The sequence below is a fragment of the Cyprinus carpio genome, chromosome A1 (genome assembly GCF_018340385.1).
Source record: "Cyprinus carpio isolate SPL01 chromosome A1, ASM1834038v1, whole genome shotgun sequence".
NCBI classification, from domain to species: domain Eukaryota; kingdom Metazoa; phylum Chordata; class Actinopteri; order Cypriniformes; family Cyprinidae; genus Cyprinus; species Cyprinus carpio.
Window position 1 is genome coordinate 25,084,585 of NC_056572.1, and position 20,252 is coordinate 25,104,836.

Here is a 20,252-nt window from a genome sequence, read left to right on the forward strand (position 1 = left end):
CCAATTCTCAAAAGTCCCGGGAACCAATGTTCTGTATGTGTTTTATTGCCTTATTCAAGTGATTTAACATTTTTAGTTTTTCACTAACCACGCATAACATTTTTCTTCTCAAAAACACAATCATGTACATACATGCCGCTCACATATTATTATAGCCCAGTTTGTGCTGATTACAGTGAGATTAGACTTTAGCCATTTAGATATTTATAAGAAACTGAAAAAAGCACAAATGTCAGGGCATGACAAAACTTCTCCAGGCCCCAAAAATACCCTTAGACTCCAGAGGGTTAAGGGCTGCACAATAGTGGTAGAAAAAAGGTACAAAAAGAGATATAACTTACCAAAAATAGCAAGATAATTTTTTTTTTTTTTACTGTAAGTGTTGCATACACCATAAAAATGATTTTACAAAGTTAAAAGTTAAATAGAGATTATTTGAGTATGTTACAAGAAAATGCTCAGTCTACTCCAATGTTTAATTCATTGTTATTTGCCATTTCTTTGTAACCATTTTAGATTTACTAACAATTTCTGAGTGAAAATTGTTTCCACACCTTTTCTTTTCCCAGTGTGCAGTGTATACTGCACAGTACTCAGTAAGCAGTACTCAGTACTCAGTCTTTTTTGCATTCCTCCTGAAACGCTCTCCTTGGCACACTTTCTCTCGACAGCAGCTCTAACACACCCTGTAAGTACATTCTGTGTCAGAGGTTCGAGTTTGTAAATGAGTGTTTCAGCTGACGGTTCAAACTCCTGCATGTTTTTCAATCGAGTGCGTGTTGGTTCAGGTAAAGTGGAGCAGCACAGCTCTCAGTCTCTTTGCAGTGTGGATCAGGTAGCAGGGTTGTTGGATTATGCGCTTTTAAGAAGGGATTAACCATGTTTCAGCGTTCAAGGCAAATTGCTCTGAGAAGGCATCTTTGGCTACAAAAAAGTTAAATTCTGCACCTAATCCTTTTCAAAGCTCCTTAACTTACTCTCTCTCCTTCCTTGTCACTCTCTCAAGTCAGTGAGCGTTTTGAGAGCTGCCTCCTTTAAGACAATTCACGCACCCTCCCACCATCTTTCTTTCGGGATATGACAGTTTGGATGCTCCTTGGGAAAGATAAGACAACCTGCTTTGGCAGGATGAGGTGCCGCTATTACACTAAATATAAAATAATGACACGACTGTTCGACTGGCATATGTATAATGCCACAATACATATTTCTATGTGGAAGCAGAGGAAGCTGACACAACAGTGACAAAAGTTTGGCTTTAAAGCTCCACTATTAAAACGAACTCAACGTGTCACTGCATGGAAGCGGCGTGGCGTATTGCAGTTCACTTTGGTTTCAGGCATGAAATAGCAAAGGTCTTTCAGAAGAGAGCGGAGCAGCTTGTGTTGATACTGTGTGTGTGTGTGTGTGTGCAATTCAAGTGTCATATCCATGACTTTGCCATATGGAAAGAGACAGCTGTCTTTCTTTTTTTGTGTGCGTGGGGGTGTGAGACCCAGGTGTTCCTCACTCTTTTTCTTCCTGTTTCTCTCCTTCAGTTGTGTTGGGAAAACAAGCGATAAAGCCTGAGGAATGAGGATAGTCACTAAGCTCTTGTTTGTTCTTTGATATAACTAGCTTGTGTGAGTCTAATGAAATGTAAAAATGCTTGAAACTAAATAATGTAAAAAAAAAAAAAAAATTCTACAAGGGTTCGATTTAGGGTTAAGTGATCAAAAACATCACTGGGTCAGTATAAAGCAATAGGAGTCAGTGGAAAGTGCTTCAGGAACAAGTCCTAAAATCTAGAAATCAGTAAGCATTTGAGCATTTCTGGTTACATCATTCTGATTTCAATGGGTTTTTGAAGAGGTTTTTGGTTAAATACCTGAAATAAGGTATGTGGTTACAACAAGCTCAAGATATTTTTACGTTCTATTCTATGTCATACATCAGTAATACCTTGTGATTATTTTTATGTTTCAACAAGTGGCTAAATGGGACTACAGAAGTTGTCCCGCACATTAAGCATCATCATGTCGGTAAACTTATCTACTCACTAGTTTGCTTTTGTAGTCTTGTTGTGTGTATATATATTTGCATTTTTGCTAACTATTCTAACTCAGACTTTCCAACTTGTATTAGATTAACTCAATGAGCAAAACATGTAGGAGTCATAAACTTTTATTAGCCACAGAGCTTATTTTCTGCAATAATGCAAAAGCCAATAGAAAAAAAAAATCCTATTGGCTTTCCGTTGATCGAATTAGAGCAATGCTAAATACCGGGTTGAAAATACGTCATCCAAAATATTTTATCACTGCAGAACTTTATAGAACAAATGAATGTGTGAGTGTTGTGGCAGGGGAAAAAGGTACAAAACAATGTTCTGGCAGTTCAGGCATGTGTAGTAACTCAAGTGTTTGAGCGTTTTTGTTGCTTTTTTAAAACTCTGAACAGTACAACCAAGTTGAAACGTAATATGACAACAGAAACAACTTAAATTCCATGAGAATGACCATGAAGATGGTCAGTGTGTGTAAAAAATGCATTAATGTGAGAATGAAAACTCAATGCATTGATTACTAAATGTCAATAATTATTAAAAATCATTATTATTACTATAATAATACCCAAAGCGTTAAAAGTGAACAAAGGCCTCCTGTAGCGAATCGATGCGTTTTTGTGAGAAAAATATCCATATTGAAAACGTAATATGTCAAATAAACCTAGGATGCCTCAGGGGTGAGTAAAACACAGCCTTTTTTTTGGGGTGAACTAACCCTTTAATATCAATACAGACATGGAATTAAAACAAAGCCAAAATATTGGTATCAAGCCAACTCTAGTGCTTGTTTAAGAGTGTCTGCGTGTTTTGAGGGTGGCGAGGAGGGTTCTTGAAAAATACTACCCACTGCAGTCTCACAGCAGCAGTAAGGACACTAAAGACTAAATAACAATCCTCGCATGTTGACAGGTGTCAAACATTTCCATGCACACATACACAAAACACACATGTGCAAGCTCTGCACACACAAAACTCCCACCTTCCCATCTCAAGTCTGCCATTGATTTCGGAAGTAAATCGCTATGAGCCATGGTATCTATGGCAACACAGTGGCTGAGACGGCCAAAGTTTCTCTCTCTCTCTTATTGGTGAGGTATCCTCACTGGAGGAAGTGAGAGGAGGGGGTAGAGGGAGAGAGAGAGGCATCATTCTTATTCTGTGCTACAGGCCAGTGTTGGCTTCATAGCACACTGGCAGCAACAGAATCCTGGTCCCTGCATACTAAACAGAGCTCTGTCATCCAAGCACACACTCACATGAATGTAAATATTATTAATATCCAGACTGTTTTATAGCCTACATTATTATAGCTACAACACTCAAAAACAAGCATACATCTATGAGGAAGCAGTATATAAGTAGGCTTTGGAAAATAAAACGCTAACACACGGGCAGGCAGACACCCACTGCAGGCTGCTTTTTCCTGGGCACCATATGCCCCAGCACACACAGACACACACACCTCCTCCTGGCCTGTGCACTAGCCCCCCACCACCACCATCCTCTTTCCATCTCCTCTGCTCTCTATCACCTCCCTTCCACTCCCTCTCCGCTGCCATGATCCATGTGGTCTCTCCATCTGTCAGTGTTAGCGCGCGGACAAAGAGAAGTGCAGCAGTGGCAGTGGCTCACACACACACACGCACACATACACACACACACACACGCACACATACACACACACACACACTACAGTCAGTGCGCACAGGTATTGCAGTGCAATATAACCAGCATGTACCTGCAGTTGCCATGAGTGAATCTCAAAAAAAAAAAAAAAATAAAAAAAAAAAAAAAACATTTACTGGGACTTGTTTCGACACAAAATTAAAACAGAAAAAGAAACTGCATGTTGACAACTAAGGCGATTTAAGAACCTATACAAATTCTGCATTGTGATATTATTTTTGTGGCAATTAGGTGGTATATTAAACAAATGCATGAAGCCATATATTAATTAATTAATAAAAATTAAGCACTTTTTCACTTTTGATTTTGCAGTGGAATATTATTGATACATTACTTAAAGGTTTTTGTTAGATTCACCCGCACTGCACTGCTACACTCATTGTTGTACAGATTTCTGTAGGCACTGCAGTTGCAGTGGGAAATCATATCACATGATACTGCTTTCGGTCTAGGTGCCATATTTCACACTAATTTTTCCCTATAAAGATTGACGTGCACCCACAATCTTGATCTGAATGTGGATGGGGCTTCAAATCAGACCGACTGTATAAAAATATTTAGCAAGCAACTACACATTTTCATGTGTAGATGGAGCAGGATCTTAAAAACGTGAATCATATAGCGAGACATCCAGTAACGTCTGCCTGCATGTGTATGGCTTTAATAATGGTGGTTTAAAAGAGATGAATTTAAAGATGCAGCTTGGTGAATATTTTGTGAATATTACAATAACACTAAAAAGAGCCAATAAATGAGTAGACTTAAAATATAATATAATCTAATCTAATATAATATAATATAATATAATATATACTACTAAAAATATACAAACTATAAATTAACTTAAAATATATAGAATATAAAATAATTAAATGTCACTAAAAAGTCCAAATTATAAATAAACAAACTTAAAATATAAAATGTACCACTAAAAAGATTAAAACTATAAATAAATAAAATTTAAAAAACATATGAAATTAATAAATAAATAAATATACAACTAAAAAGTTAAAATTATAAACAAACAAACAAATAAATAAACTTAAAATATATCATATATATATTTACCATTAATTAGATTAGATTAGAATTAACAAAAAAAAAAAAAAACTAACATTATCACAAAATGTAAACTCAAATATAAAATAATATACCACTAAAAGATATTCAAACCAACCAAACAAACAAACAATTATAACAATTAAATAAAGAATTATAAAAATTAAATAAAATTAAATAAAAATAAAAATAAAATATAAAACAAAATGTACTGGTTGATACTCACAAACTGACTAGTTGCTGGATGACCAGTGTGACATTCTTTAACTGATAATTGGTGTCAGTAGAATCTTTAAAGTAACATGTTGTCAAGTTTTGCAAAAAACACACTGTATGATTATGTTCTCTGTGAATATAATTTTATATCCAATAAAAATGTACATGTACCACAAGCCATTCAGAATTTTACCTCTATGAATTACAGGTTAAATGTGTAAAATATAAGCACAAAACACACACCACATTGAAATCATGTGTTGAAATCAACAAAGGTGGTCTATTATCAGCTGCAGACATTTTTAACATCAACTTGAGTGTATAAGTGAGACTCTACTTATTCTACTCAGACTTAAGCTTTAGCCTATAGACAGCCATTATACTATACTGACACTCTTTCAGTAGCTCATTCAAGGCTGTGTCAATACAGTTCAGTGCAGAGATGTTGACTATAGGCCCCCTGTGAATATGCAATAGATAAACATACATCACTATGGGATGTCAAGTGGAGAAAATATTGCCACAACTGGGAATTTAATCTTAATGTGTGTGTGTGTGTGTGTGTGTGTGTGTTTGCGTTTACAAACTCTCTATACAACTAGTTGCTAAAACAATGCTCCATCGCTGTATCTGCCCTCTTCCCTTGTTGACACACACAAGTGCACACAAATGCCTTTGTTTAGGCGGCACAGCGATGGTCGGCGGTGGTTTTGTCTGGTGTCTGTGTTGTCAAGGATACAACGAGTGCGGTGCGCTTCAGCCCCCTCCGCTCCTCTCCGCTCTTTCCTCCCATCCTCACTCCTGCAGGATCTGAAAGCGGCTCGGCTCAATCCCTGATGTGTGCACGCATGTGTGTGTATGTGTGCGAGAGAGAGAGAGAGAGAGAGAGAGAGAGAGAGAGAGAGAGAGAGAGAGAGAGAGAGAGAGAGTGAGAGAGAGAGTCTGATGAGGAGGGGGGTTTGAAGGAAAGCAATACCTCTCCTTCCTGTGAATAAAGAGAGGTGGGGGAAGGGGAGAGGACAAGAGCAGTAGGGTGGTCTTTTTATGATTTCTCTGAATTATGAATTTCTCTGAATCTCTGAGTTTCCCCACTGATTGAGTTTTACTCCACAAGACTCTGCGCTTCTGTGGCACATGAAAGATGATACAGGCAGAACTCAAGGAGCATGTGTCAGCATACGCTAGTCATATGAATGAACTTTCACCTTAAAAGATAAGATAGAGATGTCATGATACTGCCGTTCTTTGTCAATATGGAATAAGGAACCATGTTTTTCTTAGTAGAGCTTGCTAAGGCAAACATCGCTATTACTATTGCCCATTCGTAGGCTTCAGGATTTGAAGAAACCTACAAACCCTAAACCAGGGAACTGCAGTGATGTGCGTAAATTGACCCACAAACTTGTGCTACGAGCAAAATGCTACCTCAAATAGCTGATGCTACTTGAGAAAAGGAATGCTTTTACATTCAAAGTGTTCAGACATAATTTTGGCTTGGTGTATAAACAAAAGAGCAAAAAAGTCCACTAGATAAACACTGCAGGAGAGACAAGGCCTCATCTCAGGACCATTTAGGCACAGTCTTTTTAGTAACCAACTATGCAAACCCACAATATGTGCTAAAGCAGACAACACATTATAAATTGCATAGTAACACCCTAGCAACCACTTAGTATGCAAACACATGAAATACACACATTTCAGCAACCACTTAGCAAGCCTTACTGTAGCAATCACAGACAACACTCTAACAATCTATATCTGCAATAGACTTCAGCAGATGATTTTGCTAATCTAACACCAGAATGCAACATTAAAAAGTTACCGTAGTTTAAAAGCCTATATTAAATGAATACCTTTCAAAACACAAACCAACAAATACTTGTAAAAGTGTCTAATTTCTTCGGAAATTTACATCTCAGAGAATTGTTTTTTTGGTTTGTTTTTTTGTTTTTTACAATAAGAGCCTGTGCAGTGTTGTGGCATCTTGGAAAACTCATTTACTTTTTACTGTGAGTGACGACAACAAGATGGGTGGGAGCGTTGACATGTCTGGAGCGGTTGAATGTGGCATCCACGTATACATATCTATCCTAGCAACCACCTAATAAACATTTACCGACCACATAGTCCTCGCAATGTGCTTAAACCACTTAAAACACCTTAAGGAGTGGTAACATCAACAACATTTCTCAGACAAAAAAGGTCCATTACCTACTGTCAATAATGTTATGATGTAAGAAGCACTGTTCACACAGATACCACTTTCAAACCAAGCAGCTTTCTGCTGGATAACTCTGCAAATTATCTTGACCGAGTTTTAACTGTTTCAAAATCTGTTGAGAAATCATTTGCCCTAATATTTATATCCAAATAATTAATCTTGTCCAAGAATATTCTGTGAAAAATGGTAGATGTGATGGCACCTTTAGAAACTACATCATAACGCCCCAGCAACCACCTACTTGTGTTGTCAAAAGACCCGGTACTTCGGTACCAAGTCGGTACAAAAAAAACTAAAATGTTACAGTACCAGGTTTTTTTAAGTACCGGTGGTACCGAATAAATGTTCAACCCGGTTTTTGGTGCGCTATCCAAAAGGTGCGCAGATGCACTCTCTTCATAAAAGCACTGAGATGAGTCGACCTCAAAAGGAGGAAACACACCAAACTAACAAAACACTTTAAAGACAGACACCCAGATCAAATTAAAGAATTCAAGCAGGTAAGTTTCAGTGTTTCCCATACATTGGGAAATTTCAAAACTGACCACAACAAACAGATTTTCCAAAAGGCTTTGACTTCGACTTCATTGAGTAAACATGAGCATTGCACATGTCAAACCCGGTGCGGGTGTTTTTATATGACTGTATTTCTGAAGAAAACCGGCTGTCTTCACAAAATTATGGATATCATCTTGCCTGTAATGCCTGAGCAGCATTTGTGAGCGCAGGCTCAGCTCTTATTTGATTACAGCCATTACCGGGGAAACCTCTCTCTCTTGCGCACTCTACAAGCACCTCCTGCTGGCAGAGAATGAATTTGCAAATGGTTAACATTGTTTGTGTCATATCGGTCAGAAAAGCAGTTCTTGGCTTTTTTTTATTTATCATTATTTAGCTAACTTAGTTGTTATTCTTGGCTTTAAAATTCAAAATCCTTTTAAAATTAAATAAGTACACAGTTTGGATTAAATAAAAGTATAGTCAAATTTTTTAATTTGCATGTTTTTGTGTTTTGCTTTGGTACCGAAATTGGGACTGAGAACCGTGGATTTTCACTGGTATTGGTACCGAATACTGAAATTTTGGTACCGTGACAACACTACCATCTACAACAACCAACCACCTAGCAACGTGCTAAAACAACTTAAAACACCTTAGAAAACACAAAGTAATGCATGATAGGTTGTTGCAATATCTTGGCAACCACCCACAACACCCAAGAAATGTGTTAAAAACTACTCAGAACACTTTGAAATCTCATAGTAACACCCTGGTAACCATTCCAAACACCCTAGCAACCACCTCCCACCAAAGCCCTAGCAGTTTCCCACAACCCCCTAGCAATGTGCTTAAAAACCTCTTAGAACACTTTATAAATTGCTCAGTAATGACCTGGCAACCACCTACAACACCAACTGCCTAGCAACCAAACATCTAGTAACTAACCGATGACATAGTTTTGACAGAAAGTTTTGCTCTGCCAGTTACCATTCATAGTTTCTTTTGAAATATAAAAACATCAATTTTGTCACACCAGACTACTTGAGAGGCTGACTGCCCATTAGGCAACCCCACTGGTAATATTCGAAGCCCCTAAGCATCTATTAGTTCACACACAAGCTTTACATTGACATTAGCCCTAGTACACACTCACAAACACACACACAAACAAAGCCCACCATATCGCTTCCCCTTCTTTCCCTTTGATCACCCACAAATAAATTACAGCCGTCACAGCGATATGCAAAATGGCATGGAGTGACAATCAAAGCCTGACTAACAAGCTTTTAAGGACCGTGCTAAAGTTTCATAATCGCACACTAATAAGATTATGCAAACTCGCCCATTTAGCCACCTGTGTATAAAAAAAAGAAAAGGAGAAAAAGAAAACCAAACAACTTGACGCGTTCTGATCTCTATGAATCTGTGTTCAAGAAAGCCATTGTGAGAAAGCTTTTACTCAATGTCTTTACCTTTATAAGCAACCATAAATATTGCTAATTGCAATTCCACCCCCATCCCAAGACTGTCCACCAAAAGCATCTACCACTATTTAATCAATAACCTCATGGTCTGTCTATTGTCTAGATGAAAGATCCAATAAGACGTTTAATTTAAGATGCATTATCCAATCAAAAACTTGCCATTCCAATCCAAATGAGAGCCTGTGCACACATAGTATCAAGATATAACAGTGGTAGTGGCGTTCTGAAAGCAAGCAGCCAATAATTTGACAATATATTGAAAACTATTACATCCTCCTTGTTTTCTTTTCATTTATGTAAATCAAATACAGTTTGATTAAAAAGTCTGAGAACACGAGTGAGACAAACTTTTCCTAATGTAATATATTTTTTCAAATGATTAAAAATGATCCTATCAGCAACAAAACCCCTTTTGTGTAAAGCAAGAAGACACTTTTGGTTTCATTGCAAACAATGGAGCAACTAATTTACAAAATGCATGTGCTGGGATTTGTCATTGATTTTCCATAGCAGAAAACTGCAAATATAACACTGCACATGTTCTCTATGGGCAAAAGGGACATAAGAATTATGTAAATGACATATTATGAGTGAGAAGCATAAGCACTGCATTCAAACTGTCTGAATGTAATGTCTGAGCTAACCTCGCACCTTTTGTTTGCTGACACAAATCTTAAATATTTTGCTAGCTACTTCACTGCAGGTTGATTATTGTTCTAATTTGTGCGTAACAACATTTGCCACTAATAACTACTAAGAACGGAAGATGATGCTGCTCTAAAAGGAAGAAAAGAAGTAATTCTGATATGTAAACCTCAGGCAAAACAAAAATTAGCATTAGCGATGAACACACCAGTCTGGCTGGTCTTAGGTGGCTGAGAAAACCTGATGTGAAGAATTAGCAAATGTTTGTCATGATAATATCTACTACATTCAATGAAATGAAACCAGCATTTATGTGGAGGTCAAGTACATAGAGCAAGAGCATTAAAATACAAAAAGCAAGGCAGATTTTGGTGCTACCATATAGATTAAACTGAGAAAAGGCAAGACTCCAGATTGTAAGATCAATAGCATATTCAGAAAGAGGGAAATTACAAATGAGCATATTTCTCTATTTCACAGTCTCCATCTACTCTCTTTCATAATACCTTTCTCTCATTTAGTCTTTGATTTCTTTTACACCTTTTCCATAATTCACACCATCTTTTACTTAAGGTCTACCTTCATTCTGCTTTCTTTATTTCTCTCTTTTTCTTTCTCTCTACCTTGTTTCACTCCTCTGCTGCATTTTCCTCAGGCTCCAAAAGAACCAACCATCATAAATCTACCCCTTTATTGCTTTTGAGGAGAGAGAACGAGGGAAAGAGGGTAGGGAGGGGGGACATGGGAGCTGCAGGAGAAGAAAAAAAAAAGAGGAGAAGGGGTGGAGGAATATCTAATCTCAGAGCAAGAGCTACAGAACCCAATGAACAGATGGATAAAATGAAAGGAGGAGAGAGAGGGAGCCTGGGAGGGGCTGAGGATGTCACCATTAATGAGAATAATTTACAGTTCAGTAGCTAGCAGACTCAAGACCTCTTTAGTAACTGAGACCACCACCAGCACCCTTCCAATTACAAAAGGCATTCTAGCACTCTTGGCTGACTTTTTCATGTAAACCGTAGTCTAACTAAGAAATTGTGTTAGATAATCACACAAAAAATAGTAACATATTTCGCACTTCTCTTTATTTGTGGACTGAAGGCCAGTGGTCACAACCATTGAGCAAATGGCAGTGACATTTAAGTGAACAGTAATGAATTTGAAAATCCTGTCAAAGTACTTTGAAAATCCTATCAATTCCTGACACTGAAAGAAGAGCTTCTCTCTTCCTTTAGTGTTGCCATTTGCTCTTTATTCCAAGGATAGGATGGTGGAACGGGATTTTGGTGGCCAAAGGGACATAGGAGGTTGGCGCATAGGCATAAATATATTACAGAGTGTCAATTCCCTATTCCAAGAGCTAGCTGTTGCTCAGGGCAACAGGAACCATTACTGTCCCACTGCAAAACACAGATATAAAATCCAGAGTTATGGGTGAGGACTTATCGGTTGGACTCTTTGAGTGTCTCTAGGCAAATTGCCCAATGCTGAAGCTTTATCTGCATTATTTAGAATTAACTTTTAGTCTTACATAGCCAGAATTTTGTCAAATGTAGCATCTTATATCTTATAAAGTCTAATTGGCATGTCCCAAGCACAGACTAACAAAGATATAGTACACCAAGAATTGTTGACATGATTCTAAAGCTGACACCTCGCTGTAACAACAACCATCTGAACACAAAAATCTCAAAGATTGGCTTATAAAAATCCAATTTACAGCTGCTACCCTGTTGGATGAAATATTCCATTCAAATACTGATATTTAGCTCTCCATAACAGCATGAATGAAAATCAAGGCTCTTACCTGTACATGCTGCTGTATTGAGCCATATGGCATGCCTTGACTCAGCATTTTTTTATTCATCATCATCATCCTCTTCTGTTCTTCACTTAAATGGGCTGACTGGTTGGGCATTGGACCTGGAGCTTGTGGTGGCCCACCCCCTTGTCCTGTGGTGCCCTGCAAGTAGGGCATCATCGGGTTTTTGGCTTGATTGGCCATGGGAGGTGTTATCCGCTGACTCATGTGGTCTACTCCACTGAAATGAGTCAGCGGCTTGGTGTTGCTATAAGAGAGCTGCTTACTGAGGTTGTTTTGGGCAGCCAAGTTATTAGGTTGCTGCTGCTGCTGTTGCTGGTTGAGCATGTTCATGTGGTTCTGTGGGAGGTAGTTGTTAATGCTTGGTGTTTTTGGCCCCATTGTGTTGCTAGCATTAAAAGCCTGCGTATACATCATGGGGCTATTTGGTTTGTCTGGGTTAAAGGGTCCACTGTATGGGCTTGTTGGTGCTCCTGCAGGCGACCAGTTTGCTGCCTGGGACTGCTGTTGGTGTTTTTGTTGGATAAGTTTGGCACGTTGCTGCTGCTGGGCAGCCATTTGCTTCAGCTGCTCAGCCGGTGAAAGTTCAGAGGTAGGCGGGGCTGGTACACCTCCACCTGTTCCCCCTGATCCAGGACCACCTCCTGTTACTGGAGTTGATGCCACGGGGCCAACGGCAGGACCTGCGTTCATCATATATCCATTCCCGGGCCTTGAAGCCTGAGTCTGCGCTTGGGTGGGCGTTTGCGGAGAACGAGCCACGCAGTTAGCGGGCGATCCTGATGGCATTCCAACTGCTGGTGACTGCTGCAAGGGTTGCTGGGGCGGTGTCCCATTGGCAGCAGTTGCAAATGGGGGACCAGAGGAAGATGGTCTCACCTGAGGTGACCCCATGGGCATCTGTCCACTCTGCGGTTGGGGTGTACTGTTGGGTGCCGTAGCTACAGAGTTAGGTGCTGGGTCTTGTGCAAGCTGCGTTTGTTCCGTTGTGACCCGTGTGAAGTCACTCACCTCCTTTTTCTCCTCAAAGTCCTCGTTGAAGAGGTCGTGCATGTCATCCTCAGGCACCGTGTTCGCCAACTCATCAATAAGTTCCTGCCATTCCTGGTCGTTCAGATTGATGTCAGAGAATAGCTTGTTCTGATTTGAAAGTGACGTTTCCGAGGACTCGATTCCACCGGCGTCGTCCAAAGGCTCTTGTTTCATGTCCTTTAATAGGCTAAAGCCATCTTCCAACTCCAATGAACCATTCAGTTTAATATCAGGCATTCCACCATTTTTGCCTAAATCCTCAGGTCGTCCAGTAATATGGTTTGTACCCGCATTACCATTGCCGTTGCCAGTTCCGTTGTTTGAGGAGGCACTGTTGTTGCCCAAGGGCAAGGTGGGTTTGATGTCCATTGGATGAAGTGGGGAAATGGGTGGGAGGCTACCAATAGAGTCCATTCCAGTGCATCCTTCCTTACGGAGTCTCTTTGTAGTGGGAGAGTAACTCCCATCACTGAGACCATTTTGGTCACCGTTTAAAGGAGACCGGGCACTGTCCAATTTCCTCTTCACTGTCTCCTGGAGCTGAGAGAAATTAAAAGAGAGAACAATGGTTAGAAGGGTCTCTTCAGGTCTACATAAAAACATATAAACAACAACACACTTTCAGAATATTGTTGTCCTACATTCACAATGTCTTACCCCACTGAAGCAGTTTCTCAGTGTATAAATAGTCAGACATGGTATTATTCAAATAATTATTTATATTTCAGAGCAGAAGCACGTCAGAGTGGTTTCTAGTCCAGAATGACAAAATGTACATAAGTAATATATTCTCGCAATCAAAACACTTCACAATAACAAAACATTTGTGTCAATGAAAACTTTTGTGTCAATGATCAATATATATATTTGGGAAAAGGTGACAAGAATCAGCTATTACTTCACAATTACATAGAGAGAGAATCGGTTGCAAAGCAAACTGAGTTTCACAGTTCACACATAGGCAAACTTTTATCCCACAATGCTCTTCTGCTTAATTTGTCTCAGCCATTAAGCTGTGTCTAAGCTGCTCAACACAAGCATGCTAGACAGTAACACACGTACATGCCAACAGAGGTTAGGGATGGGAGACAAACCTTAAAAATGTCATTATTGCCTTAAATAGCATTACATATTGGCACAATAAGCCACAAATAAGGAGGGAACTGCAATTGAGAGTTTAAGTATTCCTCCAGTTAGTCCACAAATGTTTCTTTTAATATTCAGTTGTGCCACTTTGCAGACAGTCCCTTCTCTCTCACTACTGCAGGGCAGTGCGGTGGAGAATGAACAGCGGCAAATATTAACGGGGAAAGAGTGATAGATGCCTCCTTAGAGGTGAGGATAGAAAAGAAGGTGAAAAGCATTTCCCATCATCTCTCCTCGTCTTTCTGGGTGTGCTAATGACTCTCACAGTGAACACATTTAACGCCGTGTTAATTACAGAAGTGAAATGTGTGCGTAAACCCAGAGATGTAGATGAACTGCAAGAACATTAGCGACAAATTCTCCCCATACACAACAGCAGGATCCCACCCACCTTTTTTGCTTATCCCAGTGGACTTCAGTGCATGTCTGAGTGTGTGTGCGCATGTTACAAATCTCTCTCTTACACAGACACACCACTCTACTGAAACATGCGAAATGAGATTCTGATACAACAAGATTCATGGATCTTCTCTCTAGCTCTCCTCTGAGGCAATACGTCTATTCCCCCTCCCTCCTTCTATCTCTTTCTCTCAGTCTGTCTCTCCCTACACGACCAGAAGAACAGTGAGATCATGATGGGAAACAAGAAAGGCTGATGTTTACTGGTTAGCTTTATGTAAAAGGAGATAAGCATGATAAAATGAGACATGCACAAACATACAAAACACGTTCTGTTGCGGTCTACCTCTATAAGACTTTTACACCATCTGGCTATGCTTAACAGACATTAGTCGTGCAGCATGTACTGGAAGCTATACTGTAGCAAGCTCAAATATGACCCTCATATTCATGATAACTGTAGGTCTGCGTGGGGTTGCATCTTTCATTGTTACACCTCTGTCGTGTGCAACAGCTCAGGGGGTTGTCAAGGCAACCGTTGTCATGACGGCTGTCAATATTCGTGCCGTTTATCATGCCATAAAGATGATTAGGATGACTGTCACTCACATGGAGAGAGTGAGTGATGAGGAGAGAGACAGAGAGAGAAAGAAATCAAGGCATAAATCGAGAACAATGTGGCTCACACAAAACCGGCTGCATCCATACACTAATATTTACAAAGCCTATATGAACAAGTAGCCAAAGCCAATCGCCTTCACTTGTTATGCATAACAATATATTGGAGGGGGGGGGGGGGGGGGGGGTCATGCACTTGTTTTAAATGACACCAGTGTCAAATCAATGTATAATAATACATACAAATAAAAAGAAATATATAATAAATACAAATGAAATAAAAAATACAATTACAACTATTTATATAATATTGTCATTATTAGTCTTATTATTAAATATTAATGACAACTAATATATACATTTTTATGGTTGTTTTTGTCATGATAAATTGTATTGTCATGCACCCATTTCAATAAAACCACTAAATAAAAACAGTAATAATATTAAAAATAAGTATATGTAATATATAATCATTTTTTATTATTGATATATTATCATTCACTATAGTTGGTATTTATGGTTATTTTGTCACTCCATTCTAAATTCTTTTACCATAATTACCACTAAAAATAGTAAGACTGTATCCTCTCAATGCCTTATAAATTTGTTGATGACCTCACTAAGCATTTTCTCACTCCACTCCTGCACCCTATCGGTCCGTGTGTGATGAATCCTATCAGAATGGCACATGATTGATATCAATAATGATCATATTCCTGCAAACACTGCATGTTAAGTGAGGCGTAATTAGGTATGTTGAGCACCAACCCCCTCTAGCAGACATCTTCACTGACGTTTGGGGTCGAGCGGTGCGGTACGGTACGGATGGCCTAACTAGCGACGCCATAAGCCACAGACAGAGACCCTTCTAGCCAGCAGCATTTGGCTCAAAACCGCCGTAATAGGATAAGAACGGCGAGAAAACCTCCCCCAAGGCTTAACTAGCATGGCAGGGTTAAGAAAACACGCAGCAGAGGTAGAGACAGGAAGACAGAGAAAGTTTGTGCGTGTGTGTGCGTGTAGCAGGGGGAGGCTGATGTTTGTTTTTCTCCATTTCACTGCCTATTAAAGTGTTCAGTAGCTCACACAAACACACTCCCTCTCCTGCTCTCTTCACAGTCACCATGTGGGAGAGCACACGGATAAAGGGAGGGAGAGAAATACAAGAGGGAGGGAGGGAAAGACAGAAGAGCTCTTCAGACAGACGGTAATGCTTTCATGTGACTAGAGAGAGAGAGAGAGAGAGAGAGAGAGAGAGAGAGAGAGAGAGAGAGAGAGAGAGAGAGAGAGAGAGAGAGAGAGAGAGAGACAGATTGGCAGGGGAGAGAACCACCAAGGTGCAGTTGTTATAGCAACCTCCTGATCCTGAAGCCCCTCCCCCCAGCTCCTGGGCTGAGTGCACTGGACACTTCTGCCAATAATCTCTCTCACTCTTTCTCTCTAGTGGTCTCCCTCCCTAATGTTTTCTTTACTCTCTCCCCTTATATACAAACCAAATGCCTTTTTTTTCTCTCATCTATTGCATTCTCCTTTTCTTTATGTCTCATTCTCTGTGCACTCTGCTTTGTCAATGTATGCAATACTTACCCTGCATTACTGACTTTCTCTTGTGACAGTGTTGTAAAAGGACAACATAAAAAAACGCAACCTTTGCAGTATATTTTGCAGTATAACTGTTTTAATTTTATTTTTGACTAAATAAATACAGCCTTGGTGAGCTTAAAATGCATCTTTCAAAAAAATAAAAAATAAGACAATGGATTCCAATTCTATGAACTAAACACAGACACAGACAAGCAAATATGTACGGTCAGACAACAAAACAAGATGGCCTGAAATGCATGCATGTGTTGAAAGCTAAACCAAATGAGTGTGTATAAGTGTATGTGTTTAATCCACATCATTAAATTGAGCTCTTGAATGTGCATAGTGCAATAAAGGCAGAATGACCTTTGACACACAACAGATAACACAACTAAACACACAACACAGGCTCTTACACACACCCTCGCTATAGTAAATACTGTACAGAGTACAGAGTAAAAATGTGGTTTGTGTACATGTGTATGTGTACGTGTGTGCTCTAGATCTAGCTCATCAGACTCTAAAATGAGCTGAGTGCATGACCCTTTAATTTTAGAGGTGAAAGAAATATCCTATGGTACAGACAGTTGAGCTCACAAGATTACACTTTTGCAGGATAAATTAAAACATTCATACAATTTGCATTTTATTTTTTATTTATTACAACCCCCAGGAAGCTATTTGCCATAGCATAAATTTACATATATTCAGTTAAAACTAAACTGTAACTGAAATTACACAAATTATCCTGTTCAGGATTTAACATACCCAAGAGGTTCTTAATATTGCATGTTGATCCTTGAGCTTCTGCTCTTTGTGATTGTGTACTAGACCCAGGATTGTCCTGGCTAGTAAAGCTGCTCAGTGTTTTTAATATTAATTTTAAAAACAGAGAGAGAGAGAAGTAGTGATGCCTTAATTGTCAACAAATTACTCTTTTGAGTTAGATCTGCGATAAATGGTTCATACAGATTATAAAACTGGTCTGTATGATACAATAAAGAATTGGACTGGTTCAACTCTCCAGTTCAATTTACTAACCAAATTTTGGTCTGTTTGTCAAACAAAGCTATTGTTTTACTTCAGAAGACTTGAACAGTAGCACACAAATTATATGGCCTACTTATGTTATTTTTGACATTTTAAAGCTACCCATAAAGCAAGGAAAAGAGTGACCAGCACATTATTTAAAATTTCTCCTTTTGTGTTACACACACACACACACACACACACAAAATTAAGAGTCATTCACGTTTGGAAGACTTTGCTCAAATGTGAGCAAAAAATGAAAGAAGGTTAAGTATGTACTTCTAAACAAGAATATATGTGTTATGCTTATGCATAATATGCTTATATTATAAATATATAGACAGATATATTTTTGTTTAGAAGTACATATTATGTTCCTCAGGGCAATACTAAAAAAAATAAATTCAGTTTTTATGACCACCATTATTTGTTTTAAAATGCTAAACATCTGACAGGTTATGCAATGGATATATAAACATATGAGCAGGACTGTACGCAATTAAATGGCACACAACACACACACAGCTGTATTAAAACTAAATTAGTCATTTTTAGCTTGTCGCAAGCTGTTGCTTTGTGATCAATGCATGTTGTTCACGCTTGAATCAAGTTGTAGAGAAATTTTGGAATGTTGTGGTTAGCTGGAAAAAAAAATGTATTACCTCACCCCTCCTTTCTCTCTCTCTCTCTATCTGTTCTACCTCACTCTCTCCCTCGTGAGTTCCTGTCTGGGGGATACAGAGGTTTATAAATAACTCTCAGTACAGTGTTTTTGTGGTGGCAGTATGTGTGAAGATGGAAGGAGCACCCACTGGCTAATACTAATATAATAAGATATTAATGAGGGAGAAGAAGAAGAAGAGAGAGAGGGAGATAGAAGGAAGACAGGAGGGGGAGGACAGGAGAGAGCAGAAACAGAAGAAAGGAGGGAGGAGAAAGAGGGGGCACGGAGAGTCAGCACACGAGGCTTCCGCTCGTTGAGCAACACCGCCTCCTCCTAAACGCTGCTAAATACTCACTCTCTCTCTCTCTCGCCGTCTCCCTCCCTCACTGTTAATGGCACCCTGTTTAAACACTGGCTGAGTGAATGTGTGTGTGTGCACTGTAGCGCCTGGGTGCATGTTAAACACAGTCCCTGAAATCCTACTCCAATCCAATAAAGCCTTCAGCAGCCCTGCCAGCAGAGACAATTACTGCACCTCACCCAGAGAGAGAGAGAGAGAGAGAGACAGACGAGAAACGGAAGGGAGAGAAAGAGAGAACAGGAAGCATGGAGAATGAGGGAGGGAAGACAAAGAGCAGCTCGTCACAATAAACTGCTCATAATCATCTGTACATTACTCACACGCTCCTCAGGCTAAGCTCCTCCCACTGACTTAATTTGGCACATTCTTAATAACTTCGAGTCATCCATTCAAAACATTGACGTAGGGTTTGTAATCACAACAATTAAATCTAAAACCAATCAATCAATTCCTAGTTTTGATTGCAATAAGATAAAAAAAATCCAAAAAAATGTGTCAAAAATATTTATTCTGTCTTTTTACAAAGCATTCTCTTGCAGGTGAATAACATGAGGAAAAATCAGCAGCCTACAGAACATTTAGGCCTACAAGAGGAGCATTCGCCTATACGGTTTTAACAAAAAATACCACAGAAAAAAACAACTAGACTAACATAAATTTCAAACATTAAATTGTTAAAGACATGTAAACAGTCAGTAATAAAATGAGAACAAACAAATCAATTAGCAGTATCATAAATAAATACAACTGAACGAATTTCAGGTAGGCCTACAGAAATGTAAATCAAAAGTTTAAAAACACTGCATAGTTTTCTTTTCACAAATAAAATATAGATTAATCCTAATTAAATTTACAAAAGATATTCAATCAAGATCACGGAATGATTTTCTTTTGTTCTTTGATTAAAATTAATGACACGTTTATTAGGCTGCTGTCACTTTAACATCAAACGCACGCAAATATAAAATACTGTTACACATGCGCTCAACTTAAAAGAAGTTCACTCCCATCTTCTTGCATGTTTTACCTATTCCACTGCCTGCATCGCATCTTTGTCAACACAAAAGCACATTCTGTGTGAATGGCACTTTATGGTCCTTCATGGAGCGCATGCACAGACATGTGGATGGATTGTTTTTTTCTCTTTACTGTTATCACCGACATATTGTCAAAGTGTCTAATTCTAACATATGGAAATATTTCTATTCAAAATCACGATTTCTTGATTTCTAAAAAATAAAATAGTGGCAAAACAATAAATGCGAATTAATCGATAAAATCGGGAAAATCACTCAGACCTACTGTGTAGTAAATGCTGCTCCATCTGAAAGCAGGTGATGGAGATTTACTACTGATTACAGAACCGGCTTTATGGACAACATGCGCCTGACAATCGCATTTGATTAATCGCGCAGCCCTACATCCAGGTACTTTTCGCCTACCGTCATTCGAATACTATGAATTCGGACTCGCCTCATATACTGTTTAGAGTAGGGAAGTGTGCAATTTCAGATGCAGCATGGTTCTTCTGTGCTCGCGGCACGCAAAACAGTGCACAAGTTCCTGCACTTAAATAATTGAAAAATCACATTAAAATGTGAATGTGGGAATCGTTAAGTGGAATCGAAATGCGCATGTCTAATTGAAAACCCGATTATGGGAAATTTGGAACCGGTTCTAAAATGGAACTGGTTCTCGATACCCAACCCTAGTTTGACGGTAGCTAGTTTGACTT

General features: G+C 38.9%; 1 protein-coding gene across 1 annotated transcript in view; it reads right to left on the reverse strand.

The window, feature by feature from the left end:
* Positions 1-13,337, reverse strand: part of LOC109091260 (mastermind-like protein 3) — a 46,580-nt gene extending 33,243 nt beyond the window's left edge. The window contains exon 1 of the mRNA XM_042759140.1: positions 11,670-13,337. Coding sequence (XP_042615074.1) covers positions 11,670-13,319 — 1,650 coding nt within the window. The 5' untranslated portion in view covers positions 13,320-13,337. The remainder of the gene's footprint in view (positions 1-11,669) is intronic.
* Positions 13,338-20,252: the final 6,915 nt, after the last annotated feature.